Source organism: Pristis pectinata, chromosome 1 (genome assembly GCF_009764475.1).
Source record: "Pristis pectinata isolate sPriPec2 chromosome 1, sPriPec2.1.pri, whole genome shotgun sequence".
In the NCBI taxonomy this organism is placed as follows: domain Eukaryota; kingdom Metazoa; phylum Chordata; class Chondrichthyes; order Rhinopristiformes; family Pristidae; genus Pristis; species Pristis pectinata.
The window spans coordinates 31,515,621-31,540,438 of record NC_067405.1 but is presented as its reverse complement, the minus strand read 5'-3'; the positions used below and the strand labels follow the sequence as shown (position 1 = coordinate 31,540,438).

At 37.7% G+C, this 24,818-nt stretch overlaps 1 protein-coding gene across 2 annotated transcripts in view; it reads right to left on the bottom strand.

Annotated features, from left to right (window-relative positions):
- Positions 1-24,818, bottom strand: part of LOC127580749 (inactive dipeptidyl peptidase 10-like) — a 547,404-nt gene that overhangs the window by 61,232 nt on the left and 461,354 nt on the right. For both annotated transcript variants that reach the window (XM_052034610.1, XM_052034700.1), the window contains 4 exons: positions 13,899-13,996; positions 12,594-12,717; positions 11,546-11,584; positions 5,862-5,969 (listed from right to left, as the gene is read on the bottom strand). In XM_052034610.1, the coding sequence (XP_051890570.1) occupies positions 5,862-5,969; positions 11,546-11,584; positions 12,594-12,717; positions 13,899-13,996 (369 nt within the window). The remainder of the gene's footprint in view (positions 1-5,861; positions 5,970-11,545; positions 11,585-12,593; positions 12,718-13,898; positions 13,997-24,818) is intronic.

Here is a 24,818-nt window from a genome sequence, read left to right as displayed (position 1 = left end):
TCTGCCTGCCTCTCTACCCCAGGGGCTCCTGCTGCCCAGCATTATAGGTGGGTAAGCAAGCCTACACTCCCTGCTCACCTACCCCCATCTCTCTCTCTCTCTCCCTCATGAGAGCCAGTGGTGCCCAACAGATTGTGAGGCAGCTGTAGTATATGTAAAAGTGTGACATCCGTTCGACATATGCACGCATGTGCAGAGTGGAATAAATAAGATGCATGATGTTTTAACAGTACACCATATCTCCTAGTTCAGCAAACATTAAAGTTCTGGTACTCCACACAGTGACAGAAAGTACCCCCATGGTACATTAGAGCAGATGAGCTTAAAATTAATATCGTTACCTGCAGTTGGTGGATATAAGCAGGAAAATGGCAAAGGACTTTACTTCCACTTGCGATACTGAAGAGGAAGAAGTGCAGAAGGATGGGAATCTTCCTGGATGGAGGGATAAACTGACAACATGGGGACAGGGTTGATGCTCATCAACAATTTTCCAACTGTGAGTGGGGACAAAAGGATCGAGGGGTCTGAACATCTGAGGCCATGTGGTAGGCTGAAGGAAATCCTTGGATCACAATACCATCAGCTGATGTACAAATCATATTTGGGGTCATGACCCACAGTTCGGGATGCCATAGAGTCACAGAGACATACAGCATGGAGACAGGCCCGATGGATTTTTGTACAAAAGTCTGACTCACTATCTCTTCCTAAGATACCAGATTTAAATTAAAAAGATTATTAAACAAATATCAATGACCATTTACACTAATCCTACATTAAACCCTTTTTTTAAAACCTCATCAACTCCCATTGCATTCTACCACTCACTACACATTGGGAGAAATTTGTTGTGGCCATTTTAACTGACCAACCTTAATGTCTTTGTGATGGGGGAGGAAACTGGACCACCCAGAGGAAATCCATGTGGTCACAGAGAGAATGTGCAAACTCCACACAGACAGCACCCGATGTCAGGATTGAACCCAGTTCTCTGGTGCTGTGATGTAGCAGCTCTATTAGCTGTGCCCATGTCACCTCTTGTCCACATGATTGTTTACTGTGGTTGAAAAGGGTGAAGCAGTGCATGAGAATGAACATTAGAGACACAGAACACTGCAGCACAGAACAGGCCCTTCGGCCCCCAATGTTGTGCCAACATTTTATCCTGCTCTAAGATCTATCTAACCCTTCCCTTCTACATAGCCCTTCATTTTTCTATCATTCATGTGTCTATCTAAGAGTCTCTTAAATGTCCCTAATGTAATAGAACATAGACCTCCTGAATCACCTTATAGGTTTCTCTGTAAGGTACAATTCAGAGACAAAATGTTCCCCTGTTTCCCTCCCTCTACAACTGCTCTGACCCACGTACAAAATAATACTAGCATGAAGCTTCAATAGAACTAATTTAGCTTATTCTTATTCCCTCCAGCTCCAAAAATGTAAGAATTTTCACCAAGACCTTTTTTTATAAGTTAAAATGTCCAAAAGGTTATAAATCTCATGACACACAAATTTTCAGTATTCTTCCACCTACTGGTTGACATAATGCTGCTGCCCATTTACCAGAACTCTGCATGGCAGCCTGCTTAGGCACTGCAAGTCTTCCTGTCATCATTGACTGTGCATCCAGTAGACCAGCTCCAGCAATGTCTGATGGTCTGCCCCTCTTCATTACAATGAGAAGCTCTGGCACTCTTGCTTCTCTGTACACAGTGGAATCCTACTGTAAGCGCTTCTCCTTGAATAGTGCCTGCCTAGAAAATTCAGCTGTTTAACCTCTCCAAACATATCACCACGTTATTTCTCAGAACAACGCAGCACAGTGCACTTACTTGTAATTTTTCTGTTTTCAAAACCAGCAATTGAAAGGGTTCTGAATTAAATTAATTAATTAGTGTCAATTTGAGGTATTTTTGTACAATAAGAACAGGTTGCTAGGTACTGCATAGGTGGTTTATAAACAAAAGAGGTTGATGCAGGCATCACAGTCATTCAGACTGGTTTTAAATCACTAGAGGTAAAGGACCTGTGACATGGTGCGTGATTTTCTACATGATGATGCCATGAGCATCACATGAGCATCATGAGTAAATGCACAATGCATTTAATTGTTATATGAAGATGATAGTGTTTAAAGACAATGCTTATAGAAGTTAGTGGATTAGAAATTCTATTGTGTGGCACATCACTTTTATGTGTTATACAATGTAATTTAATTTAAAACCTGATTGGCAAACATGATCCACTGTTCCATGCATGCATTGCTTGCTTCTGGGAGTCCAGAAACATATCCAACTAATGAAATAGGCCTTGCCTAGAGGTTGAAGACTTAAAGGCCCTAATACAACTGGGGCATCCGAAGGTGGGGCTCCTGAAATGTCAATTTTGCTAGGATGGTCTTGAAGCCATCCTTCTTAATGGTTAGTTCCTCTTCCTTCCAATTCTATATTTCCTAGCAAGCCCTAGTCACTACAATCCACCCCCAAATGTCTGCCTCAGTAAGGTTAGACCTAAGATGTCAAGTAGTATGCCAAGTAGTTTCTTAGTGTAAGGGCAATACTGATTGCAGAAAGCCATGAAGGAGAGGTTTGTATACCATTCAAATTGATGAGCAGCTTGAAAAGCAAAATTTAAACACAATGTATGCTACTAGAAGCAATAATGGAAAATGTAGCAATTTTAAATTGAAAATAAAAGCTAGTGATGATTATATTAGCATGAATACTAATTCAACTGCTGAATGCTTGATTATGGGCAGACATATGTAAATCTAAATGTTCAACAAGTAGCATTAGCAAAACTCACACTGACCCAAAGAAATATTCTGGGGAGGCACAATAACTATAGGTCAGGTATCATGCGTAGTTTTTTCATGTCAAAACATGAAGTTACTGATCATAGTAGCTCATGATGCAAACAGATTGGCTTTTAGGATTGGAAGAATGCATTTTGTGTGAAAACCATTTCTGGAGAAACATGTTCACAGGTTTGTACAGCAGCATTAAAAGGCTTGGCACTCACATATGCATTAAGCTGAACATCAAGTCAATTCACTGCAGACCTAAATTAGCACCAAGCTACCAAAAGCTCAAGTAGAAGTAGAGTTAAAGAAATTTGAATTACATGGTGTGTTGGTCAAAACTACGCCATTGTGGTACCCAAAAACTGGTTTTGGGATTATAAAGTAACCCTCAACCAAGCTGTGGATGATCATCATTACGTTTTACCATTGCCATTGTACCTATATGTTGAATTGGGAGGACCTAGGTCCTTACAAAGTTGGACTTGTCCCAAGCGTTTGCACAATTTAACATGGATAAAGAAAACAAAGTCTTATCCAACAATTAAAGTTAATATGGGGTTTTATATGTACACCAAGCTGCCTTATGGTGAAAAATTATAATAAAAATATTTCAGGCCACTGTGGAGAAGACACTAAATGAAATTTGGTGTTGTCTATGAAACCAAGATGATGTTGGTGCTGCAAATGCCACAGTGGAAGAAAATCTAGAAATACCTGAGTTGATATTCAGGAGCCTTCATAAGAATAACACTAAATTCCAGATGAGTAAGAGTGTCTTCGTGCAGAATCAATTAGTTTATTTGCGCTTGATAATAGAGGCAAGTTTAAGACCATTTTTAAGGCTAGAAAACTCAAGGATGACACAAAATTTAGATCTTGTTTACTTATAACCCAATATTATGCCAGTTTTCTGTGGTATTGCAATGGTTTTGACAGCACCGTATTAAAGACTGAAGCAGGAAGAACCACAGCAGTGTGGAAAGGAACAGCAGAAGGCTGCAAGCCCTTTTAGTAGTGAGTCCAACCTGATGCACCATGATATGACCCATTTACTGAAACTCACTGTGAAGTCTTGAATTATAGAATTGGGCTGTGATAACTCACATTAAGAACAATGGCCAGGATGACCCAATGCCTTTGTGCAGAACACCCAAAGAGCAAGAGCTGCACAGATTTAGGAGGCATTGGGAATCATCCTTGGGATTCATCCCACTAAGTCTATGCCAGTCATCAACCACGAATCCCATGTTATTCTCTCCATGTTCCCATCAACTCCTTCAGCTTCTACCATTCATCTACACATAAAGGTCAATTTAGAGTGGCCAATTAACCTACTAACCGTATGTCTTTGGGATGAGGGAGGAAACCAACATAGTCACAGGGAGAATGTACAAACTACACCTAGGCAGCACCAGAGGTCTAGATTGAACCTGACCACTGGAGCCATGAGGCAGCAGGTCTACTAGCTGCACCCAAATGGGGCCACAGAGTCGCTACCCTCTAAAACTATTAAGCAGAACATTAGAATGTGAATAATTTGGGCATTGTTAATATGAAAGCAGCAGTTCACAGCTTTATCTATTGGTCCAGATTAGATAAGGATCTGGAAGGGCTAGCCAACAAGTGTATGGTCTGCTTAGATTACATATTGATGTCACTGATACTAACTAAGCTTGTTGAGTCTTGAAAGACACAACTGCCAGAATGGGGTTGTGGTGGAAGAAACACTGGGGAAAAACCCAGTTGACTTCATCCTGCCTATCTATCAGAGCCAGATTCATGTGCCCATGACAGAATTGATAGGAATGACCTACATACAGCTCTTTTGGAGATCAAGTTCTGCCTTCACAATGAGAACAATGTCCAATGCCAGTCTGACACTACCATTGTGGTTAATAGTGTTCAATTTATGAAACAACTGTATTTTCAAAATCTGGACAACAATGGGGTTACCTGTGGCAGTTAATATTTATACTAAGCAAATTCCTGGCAACAAGAGAGACAATCCAGCTCTATCGCTTTGATATTTGCCAGTCAAATCCCTTGTCATCAACTTCTTTCATCATTGGCCAGAAACCTAACTGGATACCATGCCTATGACAGAAGGTCAGAAACTAGGTATACTGTCATCCACTTCCTAACATCCCAACATTTCCACCATCTACTCAATTCATGTTAGGAATATCATGGATTATCAATATACTCTCCATTTTTGTGGATGAGTGCAGTTCCAAAAATGCTTAAGAACATTGGCACTATTAAGTACAATTAAGTAGCATTCCCATCCTTCACCTTGAAAAATATCCACTCTCTCCTCAGCCTATAAGACACACCATTGTAACTTCTCAAAACATCTTCAACAGTACTTCTTAAACCTGCGACTTCTCCCATCTGGAAGCAAGGCTGTAGGCACAAAGGAATATCATTACCTCCAAGATCTCCTTCCAATCATATATCAGCCAGATGTGGTCATCACCATCCTTCTATATCTCTTAATCAAAATTCTGAATTTCACTGCCTGGCTATACAGTCGCTGCAGTTACACCACACAGACGGTAGTTAAGGAAGATGGCTCACCTCAGTGGAAATGAGAAATGAGCCATAAATGTTGGCCTTGTCATAAATAAAAAAAAGAATTACAGCAATATTTCAAAAGAATGTTTTTTCTCTGCTTGTAAAATCTGATCATACACAACAAAACTCAATGTTGTGCAAGTATGATGCAAGCAAAAATAAGATCATTCCTACAAATTGTATTCCTTCAATCAAATAAATGGCCAATTCCAGGATTTCTTTCTGTGTTGACTAGTAATTATTTTAATTTATCTGCTCTTAATGAACATCAATCAAAACTTGGAATGTTTATAAGAACAAATGTGAAAATAATCAGTATTCCAAGATTGTAACATCTTTTGTAGTTAATTAATTTAGATAAGGTTCATTTGACAGACAAAAAGCAGTACCATCTGGATTCTTGTCACTCATATACTGTGCCGTCTTCTGAATAACAAAAACTGGTTCTAACTGTGAAGCACAATTTGCTCTAACTCACCTGTAGAGTGAACATTGCTATGTGATGGAATTCTCCACGACCACCTTGTTTTACAGGAACAGTCATAAAAAACTTGCTGCCATCTTTTGAGAACACTGGTTCCTCATCCTAAAAAAAATTCAACAGCTTCATTATTAGAGAAAAAATAATAATTCAAGTCATCTAAACTATAGTGGAAAACTGGAACTGCCTGTCGTTGACCTTTTTGTTCTCATAGATCAGGTTATTATGATAGAGGTGCTAGATTTTTCAAGGAAATTCATGACATTTCACAGACTCAGCACAGAAAGAGGCATTTTTACTGTAAGGTTCTTTTTTAAAATAAGGATTCTGTACTCTTGTTCTTTTCCTTTTCCAATACATGTTCAAAGAAAGTTACTGTTGAAGCTGCTTCCACCAGCATTTTAGGCAGTATATTCCAGTTTATAACCACTCACTGCACATAAAATCCTTCCTCTCCCCTTGTTCCTTTACTAATTAACATAAATCTCTGTCATCTGGTTGCCTTTGCTTCTTTCTACTGGAACAGTTTCCCTTGATGCAACCCTCTATTATATCTCTCATGCCGTAAGAAGACCAATCACATTTTCTAATCTTTCCACATAATTGAAGCTTCTCCTCCCTGGCACTACTCTTGTAAATCTTTACACCCATGTCAAGGCCATGACATACTGCTTAAAGTGTGATGTAAGAGCTAAAGTCCCAGCGGCCTGGGTTCAATTCCGGACGCTGTCCGTAAGGAGTTCATATGTTCTCCCCGTGTCTGCATGGGTTTCCTCCGGGTGCTCCGGTTTCCTCCCACATTCCAAAGACATACAGGTTAGGAAGTTGTGAGCATGCTATTTTGGCGCCGGAAGCGTGGCGACACTTGCGGGCTGCCCCCAGAACACTCTTCGCAAAAGATGCATTTCACTGTGTGTTTCGATGTACATATGACTAATAAAGAAATCTTATCTATTGCAGCCTAAACTATAACCTTTAAAGTTCTACCAAAACTTTTTTTTACTTCTGTCTTGATAGTTGAAGCCAAAGATCCCTTGTGCTTTTTTGACAACTTCATTGATTTCTCCTGACACCTACAAAGATTTGTGCATGTGATCTCTCATATATTCCTGTATCCACCTTACAATTGGATCACTTGGTTTATATTGCCTTTCCCTGTTTTGTATCCAAAAATGCAACATCTCATATTTTCTGCATTAAGTTCAATCTGCTGTGACACTCTCTCGTTATTCTAGGCCACCTGCAGTTTGATGCTATTCTCTTCACTGTGGGCTTTCTCTCTCGGCACAGACTTCAATAACTAATAGGTTTATAGATTTAAATTCTCAGTAAAATAGACTACTTCCCTCATAAGACCTAGGAGAAATAAAATAGATAAAGTTAAAGGATAATCAATATCTAGCCACAAGTTGAAAGAAATGTGAATTGCTTTTATAGAACTTTACCATTTTACTAGTCTTACCGTTTTCTTTTTTTACCAGAACTATTATCTGCAATTCAACTTTAGTAGGTCAGGACCTTTCTCAAATATCTCATGAACAATATAAAGGTGGATTGAATATATTCCCTTTCTATAGGGTCCCAAATGCCTTTGCCAGGTGAAATTGTGATTTATATTCTTTCAATTGAGTATCTCACATTCAGAGCTCAGAATGTGATTTCCTTTAAGACTAAACACAGATTGGTGAATGTTTGCTGAAGACCTCCATCAGTCTGGAAGCATGACCCAAGAATACCAGTAAATAGATAAAACTCTAAAAAATCAATTCACAGTTCTTTTAAATAGTGGCTACGTATTGATTATCCTTTAACTTTATCTATTTTATTTGTCTATCACTGGGCTGCATGAAGGGAATATGCTCTTTTTTACTCAGAAGTTAAACCTATAAACCTATTGGTTATTGAAGTCTGTACAGAGGAGAAATGGGTTGAGGTTTCTTGCCATTTTAATGTTCTGCCACACTCCCCATCTGATCTCTTTGTTCTTGGCCTCTTACACTGTGCTCAAGAAGATCAATGGAAACTCAGTAAAAAGAAATTCACCTTTCAATTAGGCGCTTTACAACTATTCAGACACATCACTGGGTTTAGAAACTTCAGGCAGTAAGTCTGTTGACAACTGTGTATCAGGGTGAGATGTGTGTCTGGGTCAGAGCAGGGAATTGTAGAGTTGATAATGTCAATTTATACATCAATACATACAGTAAAAAATCTAATTATGGAGCAATGGAAGACTCTCTCAATTCAAGCTGGGTATTTTCACCAGAAATGCATGGAGCGGAAGGAGTGAAAGGTAGTAATACACAAATTGTGTATTCAATTTAATCTACGTCAAGTAAAGCAATGTTGTCAAGCTTGATTAACAGTTGGATTACCCAGACAATTCCACTGAGTCATGGATTAGCTTTATCACCAGATGCACACTTTTTCCAGACTGTTGGTAATGAATTTGATGCTCCATTTAAAAACATTTCACACTATTTTGACAACTGGTTAAGATGAAGACCTGGCTTAGCTATCTGTCAAAGTTTTTTCAGCATTTTCGTGGGTGAGGTAGTTCTGACCGTAACGTGGCAGGGTTTACACCCGGAATTGTCTATCTTGGTGTAGGGACTCTTTGATGAGATTGGTGACAGCTTTATGGAGGAAGTTGCTACTTGGAAATGACCATGTATGACTCTTGGTTGGAAAGAAATTTTCATTATGTTGGGACTATTAAGCAGATGTCACTATTTTTGCATGTTTAAGCTTCAAATAAATAAAGAACTGCACATTCCCAAACAAAAAACTTCTTAATTATTTGTTTTTCATTCCATGCACAAATTATTTTAATCTACAAAATAATCTTATCAAATCTTTACCAAATGAAAGATCAAAAAAGGAAGTGTTATGTCTGGAAGGAGCACTTGGACTTGCTCTTCTGAGGGGACTTGACAAGTTAACTAATTGTAAAGCACTGAATGAAATGTTCATTTATTAGCTTCCCATATAATTCAGCTTTCTGTATAGTATATAAAATTATGTCACTGTATTGTATTAACCTATCAATGCAATTTTCACTTACATTAAAATAGTCTGGCTGTTGTGCTCGAGAGTAATAGGTGGAGATTTTTATTCTCTAATTTGGCAAGAGTGTTAAGCTTGTTTGATTTATTTTAAAAGTTGCAGGTTTAGCTGCCAGTATTCAATCCTGCTTGGTTTAACAGAAGAGCTGTATAAATGTTTGGCCTACCTACCTCAGAAAATAGATGATAATCCAAATTCAGCAGCATTATCTGTACTACTGCACATGGAGGAAGCTTTGGAATATTAGTTTTTAAATAATATATAAAGTATTAGAGTTAAATAGAGTAAGCTGCAAACTGGCTTAATTGTATTTCTGAGAGAACGAGAAATATGTGGGGATAAATTTTAATTTTTATTGCTGGATCAAACTAAAGTAAACAGATCACCTATTTATTTTCCATTAAATGCAAAAAAATGCAGGTTGTAAAATAGGCATAAGAACATAAGAAACAGGAGCAGGAGTAGGCCATCTGGCCCGTCGAGCCTGCTCCGCCATTCAATAAGATCAGGGCTGATCTGGCTGTGGACTCAGATCCATCTGCCTGCCTTTTCCCCATAACCCTTAATTCCCCTACTATGAAAAAACTATCTAACTGTGTCTATATTTAAATTTAATGAAGTAGCCTCTACTGCTTCCCTGGGCAGAGAATTCCACAGATTCACTACTCTCTGGGAAAATCAGTTTCTCCTCATCTCCATCCTAAATCTATTCACCCAAATCTTGAGGCAATGTCCCCTAGTTCTAGTCTTACCTACCAGTGGAAACAACTTTCCTGCCTCTATCGTATCTATCTCTTCCATAATTTTATATATTTCTATAAGATCTCCTCTTATTCTTATGAATTCCAGTGAGTATAGTCCCAGGCGATTCAATCTCTCCTCATAGGCTAACCCCCTCATCTCTGGAATCAACCTGGTGAACCTCCTCTGCACCGCCTCCAAAGCCAGTATATCCTTCCTCGAGTAAGGAGACCAGAACTACACGCAGTACTGCAGGTTCAGCCTCACCAGTACCCTGTACAGTTACAGGACAACCTCCCTTCTCTTAAATTCAATCTCTCTAGCAATGAAGGCCAACATTCCATTTGCCTTCTTGATAACCTGTTGCACCTGCAAACCAACCTTTTGCGATTCATGCACAAGCACTCCCAAGTCCCTCTGCACAACAGCATGCTGCAATCTTTCACCATTTAAACAATAAACTGATCTTCTATTTTTCCTTCCAAAGTGGATAACCTTGCATTAACCAACACTGTACTCCATCTGCCAGACCCTTGCCCAGTCACTTAATCTATCTATATCTCTCTGCAGACTCTCCACATCCTCTGCACAATTTGCTTTCCCACTTAATTTACTGTCATCGGCAAACTTAGATGCACTACACTTGGTCCCCTCTTCCAAATTGTCAATGTATATCATGAACAGTTGAGGGCCCAGCACCGACCCCTGTGGCACCCCACTCACCACTGATTGCCAACCAGAGAAACACCCATTTTTTCCAACTCTCTGCCTTTTATTGGGTAACCAATCCTCTATGTATGCTAATACCTTACCCCCAATTCCATGCATCCTCATATTTACTTTATTTATACAGCACAGTAACAGGCCCCTCCGGCCCAACGAGCCCATGCCGCCCAGTTACACCCATGTTAACCTACTAACACATTCGTATTTTTTGGAATGTGGGAGAAAACCAGAGTACCTGGAGGAAACCTGTGAAGTCACGGGGAGAATGTACAAACTCCTTACAGACAGCAGCGGGAATTGAACCCTGATCGCTGGTGCTGTAGTAGCGTTACACTAACCGCTACGCTACAATTTGTGGCACCTTATCGAACACCTTCTGGAAATAACTGATTTCTAGTTGCACAGTTCTTCCCCCAGCAAATAAAATTACACCCCATAGATTGTAGGGATGTGGGTCCACAGATTCAACCTAGGTGTTTTCATAGCACCATGTGATGGAAATTTAAATTAATCTGGAATAAATAGTTCAAATCATGCCCATTGCAAAATTTGAACAGGGCATTTCCTATCAAATTTCTGTGTCAGGGATATGTAGGATAATGTATGATAATGATAATGTCCCCTGACCATCTTCCACCGGATGCTAATATACAGCTAGTTCCTGTTTACTCCCCCTCCACCCTCAAACAAAGGCTGTAAACCCCCCATCTCCATCTCCATTCAATGTCATCCAACCCCTGATCTCCCACATCCTGCAACCCTGTACAATCAAGCCACCCTGTTTCTTTTTGGAAATGGTATCAGATACAATATAGAATAATTTGAGTCATGATATATAGTAACTCTAGCATGCTGAGCAGAAACAGGTGGCCTTGAACTCATAGCTATCCATCATGGTGATTTTCCACTATGTAGATTAATTGATAGATGTTGATAGTTATGATTGTTAACAACTTCATTATCATTAAACAATATGATTCCAGGATGTTCTATTATTTCTTATGTTCCTATAAGCAAAACACAAGCGTATTACTGTTTGTATCACATTGCTGGCCAATTTTTTATTTGACATCTTTTAAGAAAGGTTGATAAATTCACCCACATTAACTCTAGTTTTTGATGAATTAACTTGAATCAGTTTTCCTCACCTGTTTCGAAAGCCAAACTTCAGAGACTGCTTCATGCTTCTAAAATGGTAAAAGAAAAGGAATGAAATGATAGAGGCTTGGAAAACACATTCGATAATCTATCTGGAAGAATATCTGACCATATGAGCCACTAGGTTTGTAAATGGTCATAAGTTATGCATATGTTTGTATCCAATCTTTAACACTTAACAATATGAGTAATGATACATATTCTAGGTGGATATGCTGTATTAATAGTTTGGATGAGGCTTCAGCCATTTAAACAATCATCACATAGGTTCTACTATAGCTTGCGAACAGCCAAATTCATAGAGAAATTCTCGAGGTAAACAGACATAAGGCTTAAATCTTGTTTAGACTGTCAAGATTTAGGCCTTTAGCCCTATTTTATCACCCATGTATCTTTAGCATTCCCCCTGAACCACTGCTACCCTATTGGAGTTATTTAACGGCTTCAAATTTGTCTGCCATCTCTGTACTGAGCTGGGAGATACGAGCATCATCCCTGCATTAAAGAAATGCTTAGCCCATATACAGACACAGACCCAATTCTCTTCCCACCAATCGGTTTTGGATGATTCAGATACCCTGGTGCAAAAAAACGGCAAATAATACTTGCGCTGGACCAATGCTTGTTTTCAGAGGCAAAGGTCAGCAAAGTAAGTTCTATTTAGTTACAGTAAGAAGAACATTCAATCTTTTAGTAAGCATACACAGCTAATTTAAACACCAGTTTAAAGAAGAAGAGTGACATTCCTCGATGCTTAACTAATCGCACTAATTTGGAACACTGATATATTCAGAAGGACCATAATGTTGTAGTCTCTAATTTTCATCAATATTGTTAAATAAAAGAGAAAGCTCAACAATGTTTGAAAGATAGAACTTTAACTGTTGAAAATAAAGTTGACCTCAATTTAACTGTGCGATTTGATTGCCTTCATTTACTCTCAAATTTGTTTGTTGATTGGAAGTGTTCTTTAATGTGTTTTAGTATTCAACTGCAATTCAGATTACAAACTGGTTATATGTGAGCAGAATGTCCTACCTTAGAACAAGCCCCAGTTGTTATTTCACATGTAGTAAGAATGGAGACATTCTGAGGTCTGTTCAACCAGTTTACTACTGTCTTGGTGTTGCTGACCCACTTTACCATTGTGATATAATATTCCCTGGTTGAAAAGAGATGTAATCTCAGAATTGATAGAAACAGATTTATTAATTTATACATTAATATTACTGAAGGTGACACCATGAAATAGATCTAGCTGGTTAGTGCATCAAACAGCAAGAACCCTGATCAAAGTAAAAATGTGAAAAGGTCTTCACCTGGAATAAATCACCATGTGAATTTCAGATTGTTGAGTCCCTATTTTGATTCATCTAATCATTAGAAACAAATATTCCATCTACTTTTTGCACAGGCATAAGTTGCTGCTTGTAATTATAATATTGACAAATCAAGTAACTTGCACAGAAACTTATGAAGTAATAAATCAATTACTATAACTAGAAACATAAAAAAAATCTACAATGATTAGTAGCAGATGATGATTGCATTAAAAGGGTAAAATTGTAGGTTGCTGAGTGCACAGCAGTAAACTTTGCAGTTGCTATTCAGGTTGACACATTGCGGGATGTCATGGGAGGTAGCATTTGTACCAATGTAACTGTGAACTTAATCACTGAGGTCAGGGTCACTTCAGAAAAGGAGACCATGGTTTTCCTTTTATCCTCTAACGGCTAGCACACACTGCTGCCTAGTTACTTGAAGCTGTGAAGCAGGTTAATCTCAGTAGCTAATATTTTCTGTGTAGTTTGGTGACTGAATGACACCAATCTTTAAATCAACTGCAGTGGCTCGGATTCTGCCTCCTATGATATTCTGCCTATGTGTCAACCCAGATGGTGAGGCCAATATTTATTGCTGTGCAATTGGCAGTTTTATATTTGAGGTTTGCCTCATCATATTGGCTTCCTTATCACAGCTCTGTTACCAAGGAAAAGTATTGGATTTATTACATGCTGTCCTTTAATGAAAAGTAAGAGAATGGATTAAGGAAATTTGATTTAACTTTTACGTGACAGTATCATTAACAAAGACAGACTAATAGACTCACTAACTTAATAAGTGAAAGCTGTGCTATAGGGAAAAATAAGGGAAAAATAAGGGAAATGCAAGGGAAAAGAGTGGAAGGTTAGTTCATTGAGTGATTGTTCTATACTGGAACTGAATCCCAAAACAATCATTCAGCTGCGATCCAGATACACATGTGGTAATTCTATAACTTGACTAAAAGATATAAATCTTCTCAAAACTATAAAATGAGAGTGATTGTGAACTGAATCTTACTTGGATTTGAAGCTCTCTGGTGGCATTAATTCAAGGGTATGAGTTGGTCCATAAAGGTTCACTACAAATAGCTTCACTATTGGATTGACTTGGCCTGCCTGATAGAAAATTAAAAAATCATATATTTAACAAATAATACTCAGAAAGACACATACACATTATGTACTGTTAACTTCATCAGTTCCTTGAAATCATTAATAAACCTTCTGAATTAAAACACCTTTAGCTTGATGGAAGGTATTTTTAGATGAGAGTAAAGGATTATATTAAATTTGAGAACATTGAGTTTTCAATGTAAATCATTAAAAGTTCATTGAACCAACAAGTGTCTCTGTCCTGGCTGCCCCAGTTTGCCCTGAACTGACATTGTCACAAACAAGAAGGGACAAAGACACCCTCTGACACCTTCTTAAACTTCATGCAAGAAGGCATCTCTTACTGAGCTAATAAGAAAGTATATGTTGAGTGGTCAGCTGCATGATCCTGCCAGGCATAGAAGAACAAATCCTCTATTTTGGGATCAGTTTACAAACTGTTCTGAGATGCCATAAGCAAACTTAGTACCTTAACGCAAATACAGTCTGTAAAAGTGAGCAATTCAATGGCACTCATCTCCACGTCATAAAATAGCATTTCAGGTATTAACTATTGTTAAACTGGATTTAATTTAATATTAGAAGAATAAACTGAAATCTGTTGTAGACCAAACAGGATGTCCTAAATGAAAACTCATCATAATGCATTAACCTTACATATGGAGGTAGAGTTTCTAGCTTTGATACACTTGGTGATTCCAGTATATATTACACAATTTTGGACAATTAATTTCTCTTTTCATTTGAACAATGATTCCCATCCTGACCCAGAGTTTCTTCTAAAAATGCACTTCCCCAAACACAAAATCTGTCTTTAGCAAGGACCACAAGGATGCATGTTGCAACACAATTTAAAAGAAAATTATTTTAAAATTATTCCTTGTTATACTCAAACCTGAAACATGGTAAAGTTTGATTAAAAGTGGAAAATAGATTTATCAAGAATAGAAATCATTTTAAATCAGAGTGTCAATCTAGAAGATATTCGTAACCCAGTTTTAAACGACTATAGATCATGCTTAATAAATATATTAACATGTTATTTGCTGGTTAGACTGGGATCCAGTAATTAGCTCTTAGTACTTTTTAAAAAAATATTATTATTCAGAACCTCTTAAAATGTAACTACTGGCATCCTAGAGCCCATCAGACATCCCTTAACAAATGAAGCTATCTCAGAAATGTGTGGAAACTTTTGTATTGTGGTGAGCTTTGTAGGCAATGAGACCCATAGACAATAGAGTCATAAACTCATACAGCATGGAAACAGGCCATTCAGCCTACTATGTCCATGGCAATCAGTGGGCATTCATCCATATTAATCCCATCTTCTAGCACTTGGTCCATAGCTTTCTATTGCCTTGGTGATTCAAGTGCTCATCTAGACACTTCTTAAATGCTTAAGCTTCTTTGACTTGAAGCTGCTTACAATTTAGTCTTGTCCACATTGGGGAAATAAAATGTAGAGTTAGTGGCCACTTCACAAACACCCCCATAAAGTCCACAATGACTTCACCATTTGGTATCTATCACTTTAGCTTTCAGGTCCACTCCCACTTTGCTTTTCCTATTGCACTACTACACTAATCCACTGAGCCAGCTCATAAGCACCAACAATATCTTTTGACAAGGCACATAATCAACAATTTCAGATAATGTGCATTTCCATCATTTTGATTTGCAACATTCATGTTACTTCTCTTTGATAACTTCAGATAATGATTTTGCTTCTTCCACTTCCATGTCTTCCAGATCAATCTTTTGTTGCTTCACTTGTCTGACACCACAGTCTTTCATGTTCCATTGTGATAATTTTTTGTGACTTAATCTCAGCTGCCTGCCAGCTATCACAGACCTTCCAATTTGCATCTGACTTGCCATCTGTCCTTGCCCTTCCCTCCATTCCCTCCATTTTAAAATCTGTTTAATTTTTTTCCAGTTCTGATAAAAGATTAATTCTATTTCTCTCTCTATGGATATGTCCTGACCTGATGTGTAAGTTCATGGCAATGCCCTGACACATCCACATTGCTAAGTTCCAACTTGATTCTTTGCAATAGTAACAAAAAGAATGTGGAAGTCTTCTAACCTCCAAGTTTGATTACATATTTTGAACAAAACTATCTTGTTACATGTCCATCTAACGGTTCCGTTAATTTTTCACCATTCTTCTTTTCACTTTATAAATACATATATAAGTAATTACTTGGTTTAAATTATATTTAGTAAGTCCCTTGGAGCCAACACATTCCTGACTATGTTCATGCTGTGCACCTTTCTTCCTCATATGATTATTTAGCTTCCCATTTATTGTACCTAATCTAACCGCTGGGCTAAAGAAAAAGCTTTCCCTAAATATTGGTGTTTTTCTTCTGTTAATTGCCCTTTGTCTGATCCCCTTTTCCCACCTCCTTCCCCCAACAACTGGGAATGTTTTGTCTATCAAACCCTTCCATAATCTTGATGAACTCTATCAGAAGACCCTCAATCTCTTTTCTGCAGAAGAGAACACAAACTTATTCACATCTTTGCCTGATTTGTATAACGTCTCAGGTTTGGTATAATTCCAGTAATGCTTTTTGGCACTCACCTTCTCATTATATAAAGAGCAGAACATTGGATTAGTCAACGTTTGACAAAACTTCAACACAACTTCTCTTTTTAAATTCCATCTTTAAGAATCGAAGTCAAGTGCTATGCATGCATTCATTTTAACCTGCATCAGTACATTTATTTGTGTATTTGTTGCTAAAAATGTATCTGCTATTTTTAGCCCATTTAGACATTTATGTTCCACAGGATCTATGGTCTCACTCCAGCTGCCTGTCAAAATGTATTACCTTGCAACTATTCACATGGAAGTTTACTTAACAATTAATTACAAGCCTATTCTGCAAGTTTATTAATAGGCTGGCTGTTTCTGACAACTCTGAACAGAACCATTGGCATTTATCATTTAAACAACAAAACATAGAAACATAAAAGACTAAGAGTAGAAGTAGGCCTTTCGCCCTTCAGGCTGCTCCACCATTCAATATGATCCTGGTTGATCATCCAAATTCAATATCCTGCTCAAGCTTTCTCCCCTTATCTTTTGATCCCTCTATCCCTTAGAAAAATATCCAAATCCTTGTTGAATATGTTTAATGATTTGGCTTCAAATGCTTTTTGTAATGGAGAATTCCACAGGGTTACCATTCCCAGGGAAATTAAATTTCTCATCTCAGTCTTAAATGGCTTATTCATTATCCTTAGGTTGTACCCCCCCATCTTGAGAATCTTCCTTGCATCTAATCATTACCATCTTGTTAGAATTTTATAGGTTTCTATGAGATCCCCTTTCAATCTTCTAAATGCTAGCGAATATAAGCCGAATTGACCCAATAAAAATCCTAGACTTCCATACAGGTTTTCTGCCAAATACAGAAGGCCCGGGACCTGGGAACAAATTCAGAAGAAAATCATCTCTTGGATCCTCCGCCAGATCAGGCCTGACACAGGAGATGAGACCCACTTCAATTTAAATAGGAATCAAAGTCATAGGATAAAGAGGCAATGATAAAAATAAGTTATTACATTTAAAATAAAAATATTTTGCCTTCCTTTAATGGTTTTAATTACTTATTATGTTCAGTTAACTCTTTTTTTTAAATTTTAAAATGCTTTGAAAAAAATTAATTACTTTGTTTAGTGGATTTCAAATATCTCTGAATAGCATTGGCAGCTGTCAAAAGCTGTTAGTGGCTTTTCAGGGGAGGGGCCTCCGCAATGCACAGTCAGCAGTCCTGTCACTGCTCAGACTACACCTATGGACTCCAGAATGTAGAGGGCCAATTAGTTCGAACCAGATATGGTGGATTGTGAGCAGTAATGTCAGATGAGCAGTCTAATGCCTTCCTTTGTTTTGAAATGTCTTCCCATGTTTTGCAAGCTTTGTTCTATATCTATCTCACGCAATGTTTTCTTTCTCTTAATTAAATTCATTGGTCTATAGTTCTCCAAGCTTGATCTATTCCTTTTTCAAATATTGGAATAATATTAGGTGCCCTCTGGTATCTAACAGGAATAATTTTCTTATACATGTACGTGTAAAATAGTGCCTTTGCTATCTTATCCATAAACTCTTTTATTATGAATGAATACAATCCATTGAAATCCAAATGTGATTAATTCATCAATTATTTCCTAAATTTCTATCTTAATTATCTTTATGTTCTTTTTATATAGAAATACAGATTTTTAATGTTTTAGGGTAAAATAACACAAAATACAAATTACAGTCTTGTAATAGAACAGTAAGTTCATCCTAAAATGTTCCAGTTGATAGTAAGTATGCTCCAGTCTATCAAGTTTATTGTTTATTTTCTTGTATAGTCTAGGACCACTTTGATTAGTTGACTACATTTAAATGGTTAGCTGTGAAAGGACATTTATTTATTTAGTAAAAGTTGTAAAGAGAGCATCTTTTTGCAACTTGATTTGACAAAAAGAGTTATGGCAGTGCTGTTAGTTGCAAAGTTGCAAGGGTCCAATTCTAATGCACACACCATCAAAAGCTTTGGGCATGTTAGAATCAGCTTGGAGGTGTTGCAGGACAATAAACTGGTGGAGGTGGAATATTGGGTGGATCAGTTGGGTCCACAGTATGAGAGGAAATGATCTGGGTGCTGGGGGAACTGGAAATTATCCGGTAGATTTTGGGATGTGAAAAGATTGTGTGGGCTGGGGAGGGAAAATTTCTTCGCCTCCCTAACTGTTGTTTGATTTCTCTTGTAATCTTTTCATATTCCCTTCTGTCTGGAAATTTGTCTGCTCAAAGGATAATTGATGTGGAGATCTGGTATAAAAAATTATGAGGAACTTGATCAAGGAATAATGAGTCATTAAAGGAATGTAGATAACTTGTGTGAATGTTGCACTTTTTACCACCTCACATTTTCCCAAGTGTCTCAGAGACAATGATGTAAGTTTGAAGTCTAGTACATATTATTTACATACTAAATTTGCACACAGCATGTTCAACGAACATCAAATAAAATAAGTGACTAGTTACTGAGTTTTTGGTGGTATTGGAGGAATGTTTGACGAGTACTGTGCTGAGTATTGTGTTATTCCTCATTCAGTACCTAAAGGTGATTCACATAGACCTGCACAGGCCAATGTGGCGGTAGTATAGATAGATAGGAAGTAATATAGATAGCATATTCAAAAAATAAGCAAAAAGGTTTGTTCACGAAATATTATGTTACTAAATGGATTAACCCACTCAAATAATAGCTGCACATTATTCCCTCAAATCCAAAACTGCTTTAATTGTATGTTTATATTTTTACCTTGAAAGGGGATATTTTCCTTTCTTAAACCAGAAAGAAAAATAACTCTTCAAATTGAATCCTGTTAGGAACTACTAATAAGGTTAAATTTCAGTCTAACACCTTCTAATTACATTATATTCCCCTCAAGATAAGGAGCCAGTAATAATGCACTAAAATTATTGATCTAACTCTCTTCAAACATCTGTGACTTCAGGAAATCTTTAGAACTGTGTGTGACTGTCATAATTATAGGTTATTTTTCTAAGTAGCTTATCACTTAGACATTCTATTAGCAGCAGTCAAAGGTGCACATCAAATGTGTGACATACATATTCCATCACGGCACAACTGAATTAGAAAGCATGTGTCATTGATTTGATTATTCTATTTATTTACATATGTGTGTTGCTTGCTTTAAACTTACCTAGTTATACTTGAAAGCAGGAAATGCCTTTTAATATTTATATCTGTGGATGTCATACAGGTTACACTTCTTTGTGCTCATCTTAATTGCAAAGGAAGTACACCATCCCTGGCAAGATATTTTGTTCAAATAAGAAATACTTGTGTAATGTAGTCTGGTGAAGTTCTGATGAAAGACCTAAAGCATTTATGCTGTTTCTATTCACTTATGCTGCCTAAATTTTACTGTTTTCAGCAATTTCTGTTTTTATTTCTACAGAACGAAATCCCAATAATTACCGAATTCTAATTTTACAAGGACATTATAAAATTATTTCAAACTATTTCTTGTGCTTAAAGAATTAAGTTTCCAGGATCATCTTCACCTAAAACAGAAAGGGTCAGAGCAGCAAATTGCAAAACTGAAGTTTTAGTTTCCTCATTTAATAACCAATGAGTCACTATTGGGATGTATTGTGGTTATGGGGAGGTGATGGTAGTGGTGGGTAGTTTGTGAATATATAGTGACAATCACGCTCAAGATGTGGTTCATGGGCCAAATTTAAGCTATGAACATCTTTGATTATGATACATCTGGCATCTTCTAATTCCTTTAAGCTTGGATGCAAAGCCACATGAAATCCTGAGAACTGGAGATCTGGGAAAAGCCGCTTCCTGAGTATTGGATTTTGACCTGTGAACAATCTTAGAAACATAGAAAAACTACAGCACAATTCAGGCCCTTCGGCCCACAAAGCTGTGCTGAACATGTTCCTACCCTAGAAATTACTAGGTTTACCCATAGCCCTCTATTTTGCTCAGCTCCATGTACCTATCTAACAGTCTCTTGAAAGACCCTGTTGTATCAGCCTCCACCACCGTTTCCGGCAGCCCATTCCACCCACTCACCACTCTCTGAGTAAAAAACTTACCCCTGACATCTCCTCTATATCTACTCCCAGCACCTTAAACCTATGTCCTCTTGTGGCCACCAATTCAGCACTGGGGAAAAGCCTCTGACTATCTACCCTATCAATACCTCTCATCATCTTATATACCTCTATTAGGTCCCCCCTCATCATCTGTCTCTCCAAGGAGAAAAGGCCAAGTTCCCTCAACCTGCTTTCATAAGGCATGCTCCGCATTCCAGGCAGCATCCTTGTAAATCTCCTCTGTACCCTCTCTATGGCTTCCACATCTTTCCTGTAGTGAGGCGACCAGAACTGAGCACAATATCTTCATCAATCCCCTGTGCCTGCATTTTTTTTAATAAAACGAGTTTAAGCCCACACCCAGAACTTGTTTTGTTGTTTGTCCAGCTGGTCACTTAGGTGCAGGATTTGATGGATGTCATCAATCATCAACCATTTCAGCAGTATTCTTGAAAAATCTCTAATATCTGCGGCAAAAGTACTTTCAATATCAGCAAACTCTGCTTGAAAATACGTATTTCAACTAGGGTCAGTGACACTATCAGAAGTTGAAATTCTGTAATGGAGAAAGAAGGAATCTATTTGTACCAGTAAAAATGACTTGTGGCATGGCTTCAGCTTGGGGCATCCAGGATTTCAGGGATCATTTTCTCTTGTGCTTTTTAATAAACTTTATTCAGTTTCAAACAGGAAAAAAAAGGGTGCAGAAGAATCCACTACACAGGAATCATTATTACTGGACCAGAAACTCCATTCACGGCATCAAAAGATGTCACATTATGGAAACTGACAACAGGGTTTGCTCCAGGTTTTATTGAGAATTACTTAGGAAGGTAATATATCCATAGTTATGAACAAAAGAGGAAGATGGACAGAAACAGCTTAAGTGTTTAATTGGTTAATCTGTCCTATTCTGCCATAAATCAACTTGGCCATCGATGTAATTGAGAAAAGAAGGTGGAGAACACAAAAGAGAGAAAACAGCTACACATTGAAGACTGAAGCATGAAAGAAGCTGCTTCAGTTGAGGTGAGTTGAGGATAAAGCAGAAGGATGAGCACAAGAATGGAGGTGGATAACAGGCAAAAATGGAGAATGAAGGCCTTAGAACTCTGAGTTACATTTCTGATGGTGGGGTTTAAAAGAGAATGGGAATGTTCAACCAATAATTTAACCAATATTCATTTCTTCTGCAAAAACAAATTAAATTATACTCATTTTGTTGTTGTTTGAATTATCTTGTTGCAACTAATGTGGTTGGTGTATTTTCCTCTGTAGCAACCATCACTCGTCTCCAAAAGTGAATTACTTATTACATGGTATACTATTTTCATAATTTATTGAGCAGGATGCTATAGAAAAACAAATTTTTGTATTGTCAATTCTTGTCAAGTTTCAGACTAATTCAAGTTAATTTAAAATATACAAAGTCCAAAATTTACCAGACACTTTTGGCATGTTTTGAATTAGAGTCTACATACTTGGAATTTTTTTGGGTATTTTCTGGGATGCAATCTGTTTTAACCAACTTTCTGGTCTTAATTGAAAACATTCATATGTGTGTTCCCTGCAACATAGGTGTCAAATGTAATATCGGCTTGAGCGCAATAATTGTTACTTGAGTGTTGTTACCCTTTGAAGGACTGTGTCATTTGATTATTTGGTGCCGACATTGTAATAAAGTACTGGAGAAAGTTCCAGAAGCAGTCTCTGCAGAAAGAATACAGCTTGTCATAAACTTGTGTTTAATTAATAAATTATCTCTGTTGACAGATGATAATTCAAAATATATTGCAGTATTTTAGTTTCTGAATGAGAGTGATACTGAGACATGGTGTTAGAAGTAAAAGTTGTTGGAACTATGAAATTCAGACACTGTCTGAATTGGAATACTGAATGCTGTGCATGATCTTTCCCAATTGAGAGCATAGTAGGACAAGAGCCAAGAAAATGTGAGCTGTGGGGTTCAGATGAACTAGGATGAAGGAAGTCACTCACATGATTACCAGACGTGATCTAAACCCAAATAAAGTCAAGGTAGTAAAGGAGATGCTAAGCCTAAATTACGTTGCAGGAGTTCACCACTTTCTGTTGTTCATTAACTATTGGAGCGTCTTCAAGCAACAATCTTACAGCAGGGTCAGATGAAACGTATACAAGACACATGCAGAGAAATGTTATGCACAAATTGGTTACTTTTTCTATGGACTGTGGATGTTGCACCAGTAAATACAGGAGAACTATGTTTGTGGTAATGATCATAAGTCACTCAAGAGGATACTTGTGAGGATTCAGTAATGTTTGGGCAAAGATATTAATGTTACCAATACTGTCATTTGAGGCTATCTCAAGGACACAAGGGAAACTGAGAATATTGAGCTTGGGACAATCAACATTTTGAGACATATTTCAATTTTCCATTAAATTCAGCCAATAAACCACTGATGCAGGAAACTGAGGCATCTACCAGACAAGACGATATGCCATGGTGCCTGGTGAGTGATTAAGACAGGATGGAAAGTGACACTGCGGTTGAACCCATTCTCAGACTATACTTCCATACAGCACATGAAATGGAGATGGGTGCTCAGTTTTACTTGATCTGAGGTGAAGGATAATTGTTCCTGAGCTATGAAGGAACACTATCATAAAACCCATTCACTTCACACAACTGGGATTGAACAGTTACTTTCATTAAGTGATAAAGCATATACTGGGGAAATCAGGGACTTCTCAAAATGCAGATCTCTCAGAAGGAACCAACCAGAGGAAATGCTTTGTGCTCATCAAGTCCCGGACAGATGTGTGCTGGACCAAAGCTGGGCCGGATTTATTTCGTCTAGATGGGAAGATCATTTTCAATTTTTTTTTAGAGATAGAATACTCATCATCAGTGGTCATTTGCAAGCTCAATGAATAATGTGTCAGATGTGGTATCATAGATATTGGGTTGTAGTACAGAGCAGGCAACCTTTTCAGGTTCTCAAAGGACTGAGAAATTGATCACCAATTAACATTTCTTCACTTCTCTCAAAAGCAGAGACCACGTGAAGGTGGCTGCAGAAGGTTAAATCATCACAATCAGACTTCTATTTGAGAAACCTTCTGCAAAACCTAGAGCAAGGGAATGATGAATAGTCCTGTGGAAAGATTTATGAACAGATGAACTAGAACCCTATTCTCAACAAAGAAAGTCTGTTAGAAACAAAAGTGCAAAATAGAGTGGGAAGATAATTGAAGGCAGAAAAAGGAATATGGGCCTGTTACTGCCACTGCTGAGAGTTGAAGATGCAGTGGGGATGAAACCCACAATAGGTTAACAGAAGACCTGGCAGAGTGGAGAGGAAACTCAACAACAGGATACCCAAGGTCACAATGGAGGAGGGTCTCCTGGATCGTAGGAAACAGTGCCATCTCAGAAAGACCACAGAAGAGGTATACTTGACAGAGCAGATGTGGAGATATGAGAGGGTGTACCATTAAACATGCAATACCAGAATCCCACAGTTTGGAAATGTACCCCATGAGAACGACACCAGTTAGAAGCAGATCTGGGTGGACAGCCTTTCAACCTAAGTACCAGGAGAATTTTGTGCCAAAGTAAATCTCAGGGAGACTGGACAATTATCTGGATCTTTGTTTCCCCTTTGTGCTTTTTATTTCAATGGAGGCTTGTGCGGTATCCAAGACGCAGTTTGTGGACAATAATTATTGCTTTAACTTTATCCACCCTTTAAAGATTGTGTCATGTGACTTATCTGGTCAACTCCTCAATACCTTGCATCAGTGGCTGACAAGTTGATTTGTCTGGTCTGCCATGATGTGTGAGCAAATTTTCAGAGGTTGCTGGTTGACCCTGTAAGATCTTCATCAATTAACTACCTTATTTGTTGGTTTACATTTCTAACTATTTTCCGATATCGTAAAAGGGTAAATGAGAGAGATACTGACACATTTACAATGCTGTTAGGAGCACATTGTCTAGAAAGAACTTGCATTTATATGGGACAATTCATAACCTCAGGATTTTCCAGAGAATTTCATCACCAATGAATCATTTTTGAAGGCCATTTATTTGTTATACAGGAAAATGTGTACTTAAAGTACTCTAATGGCACTGAGATAATAACCTGATAAACCATTTTAATGATTTTAGTTGAGGGATCAATGTTAGTC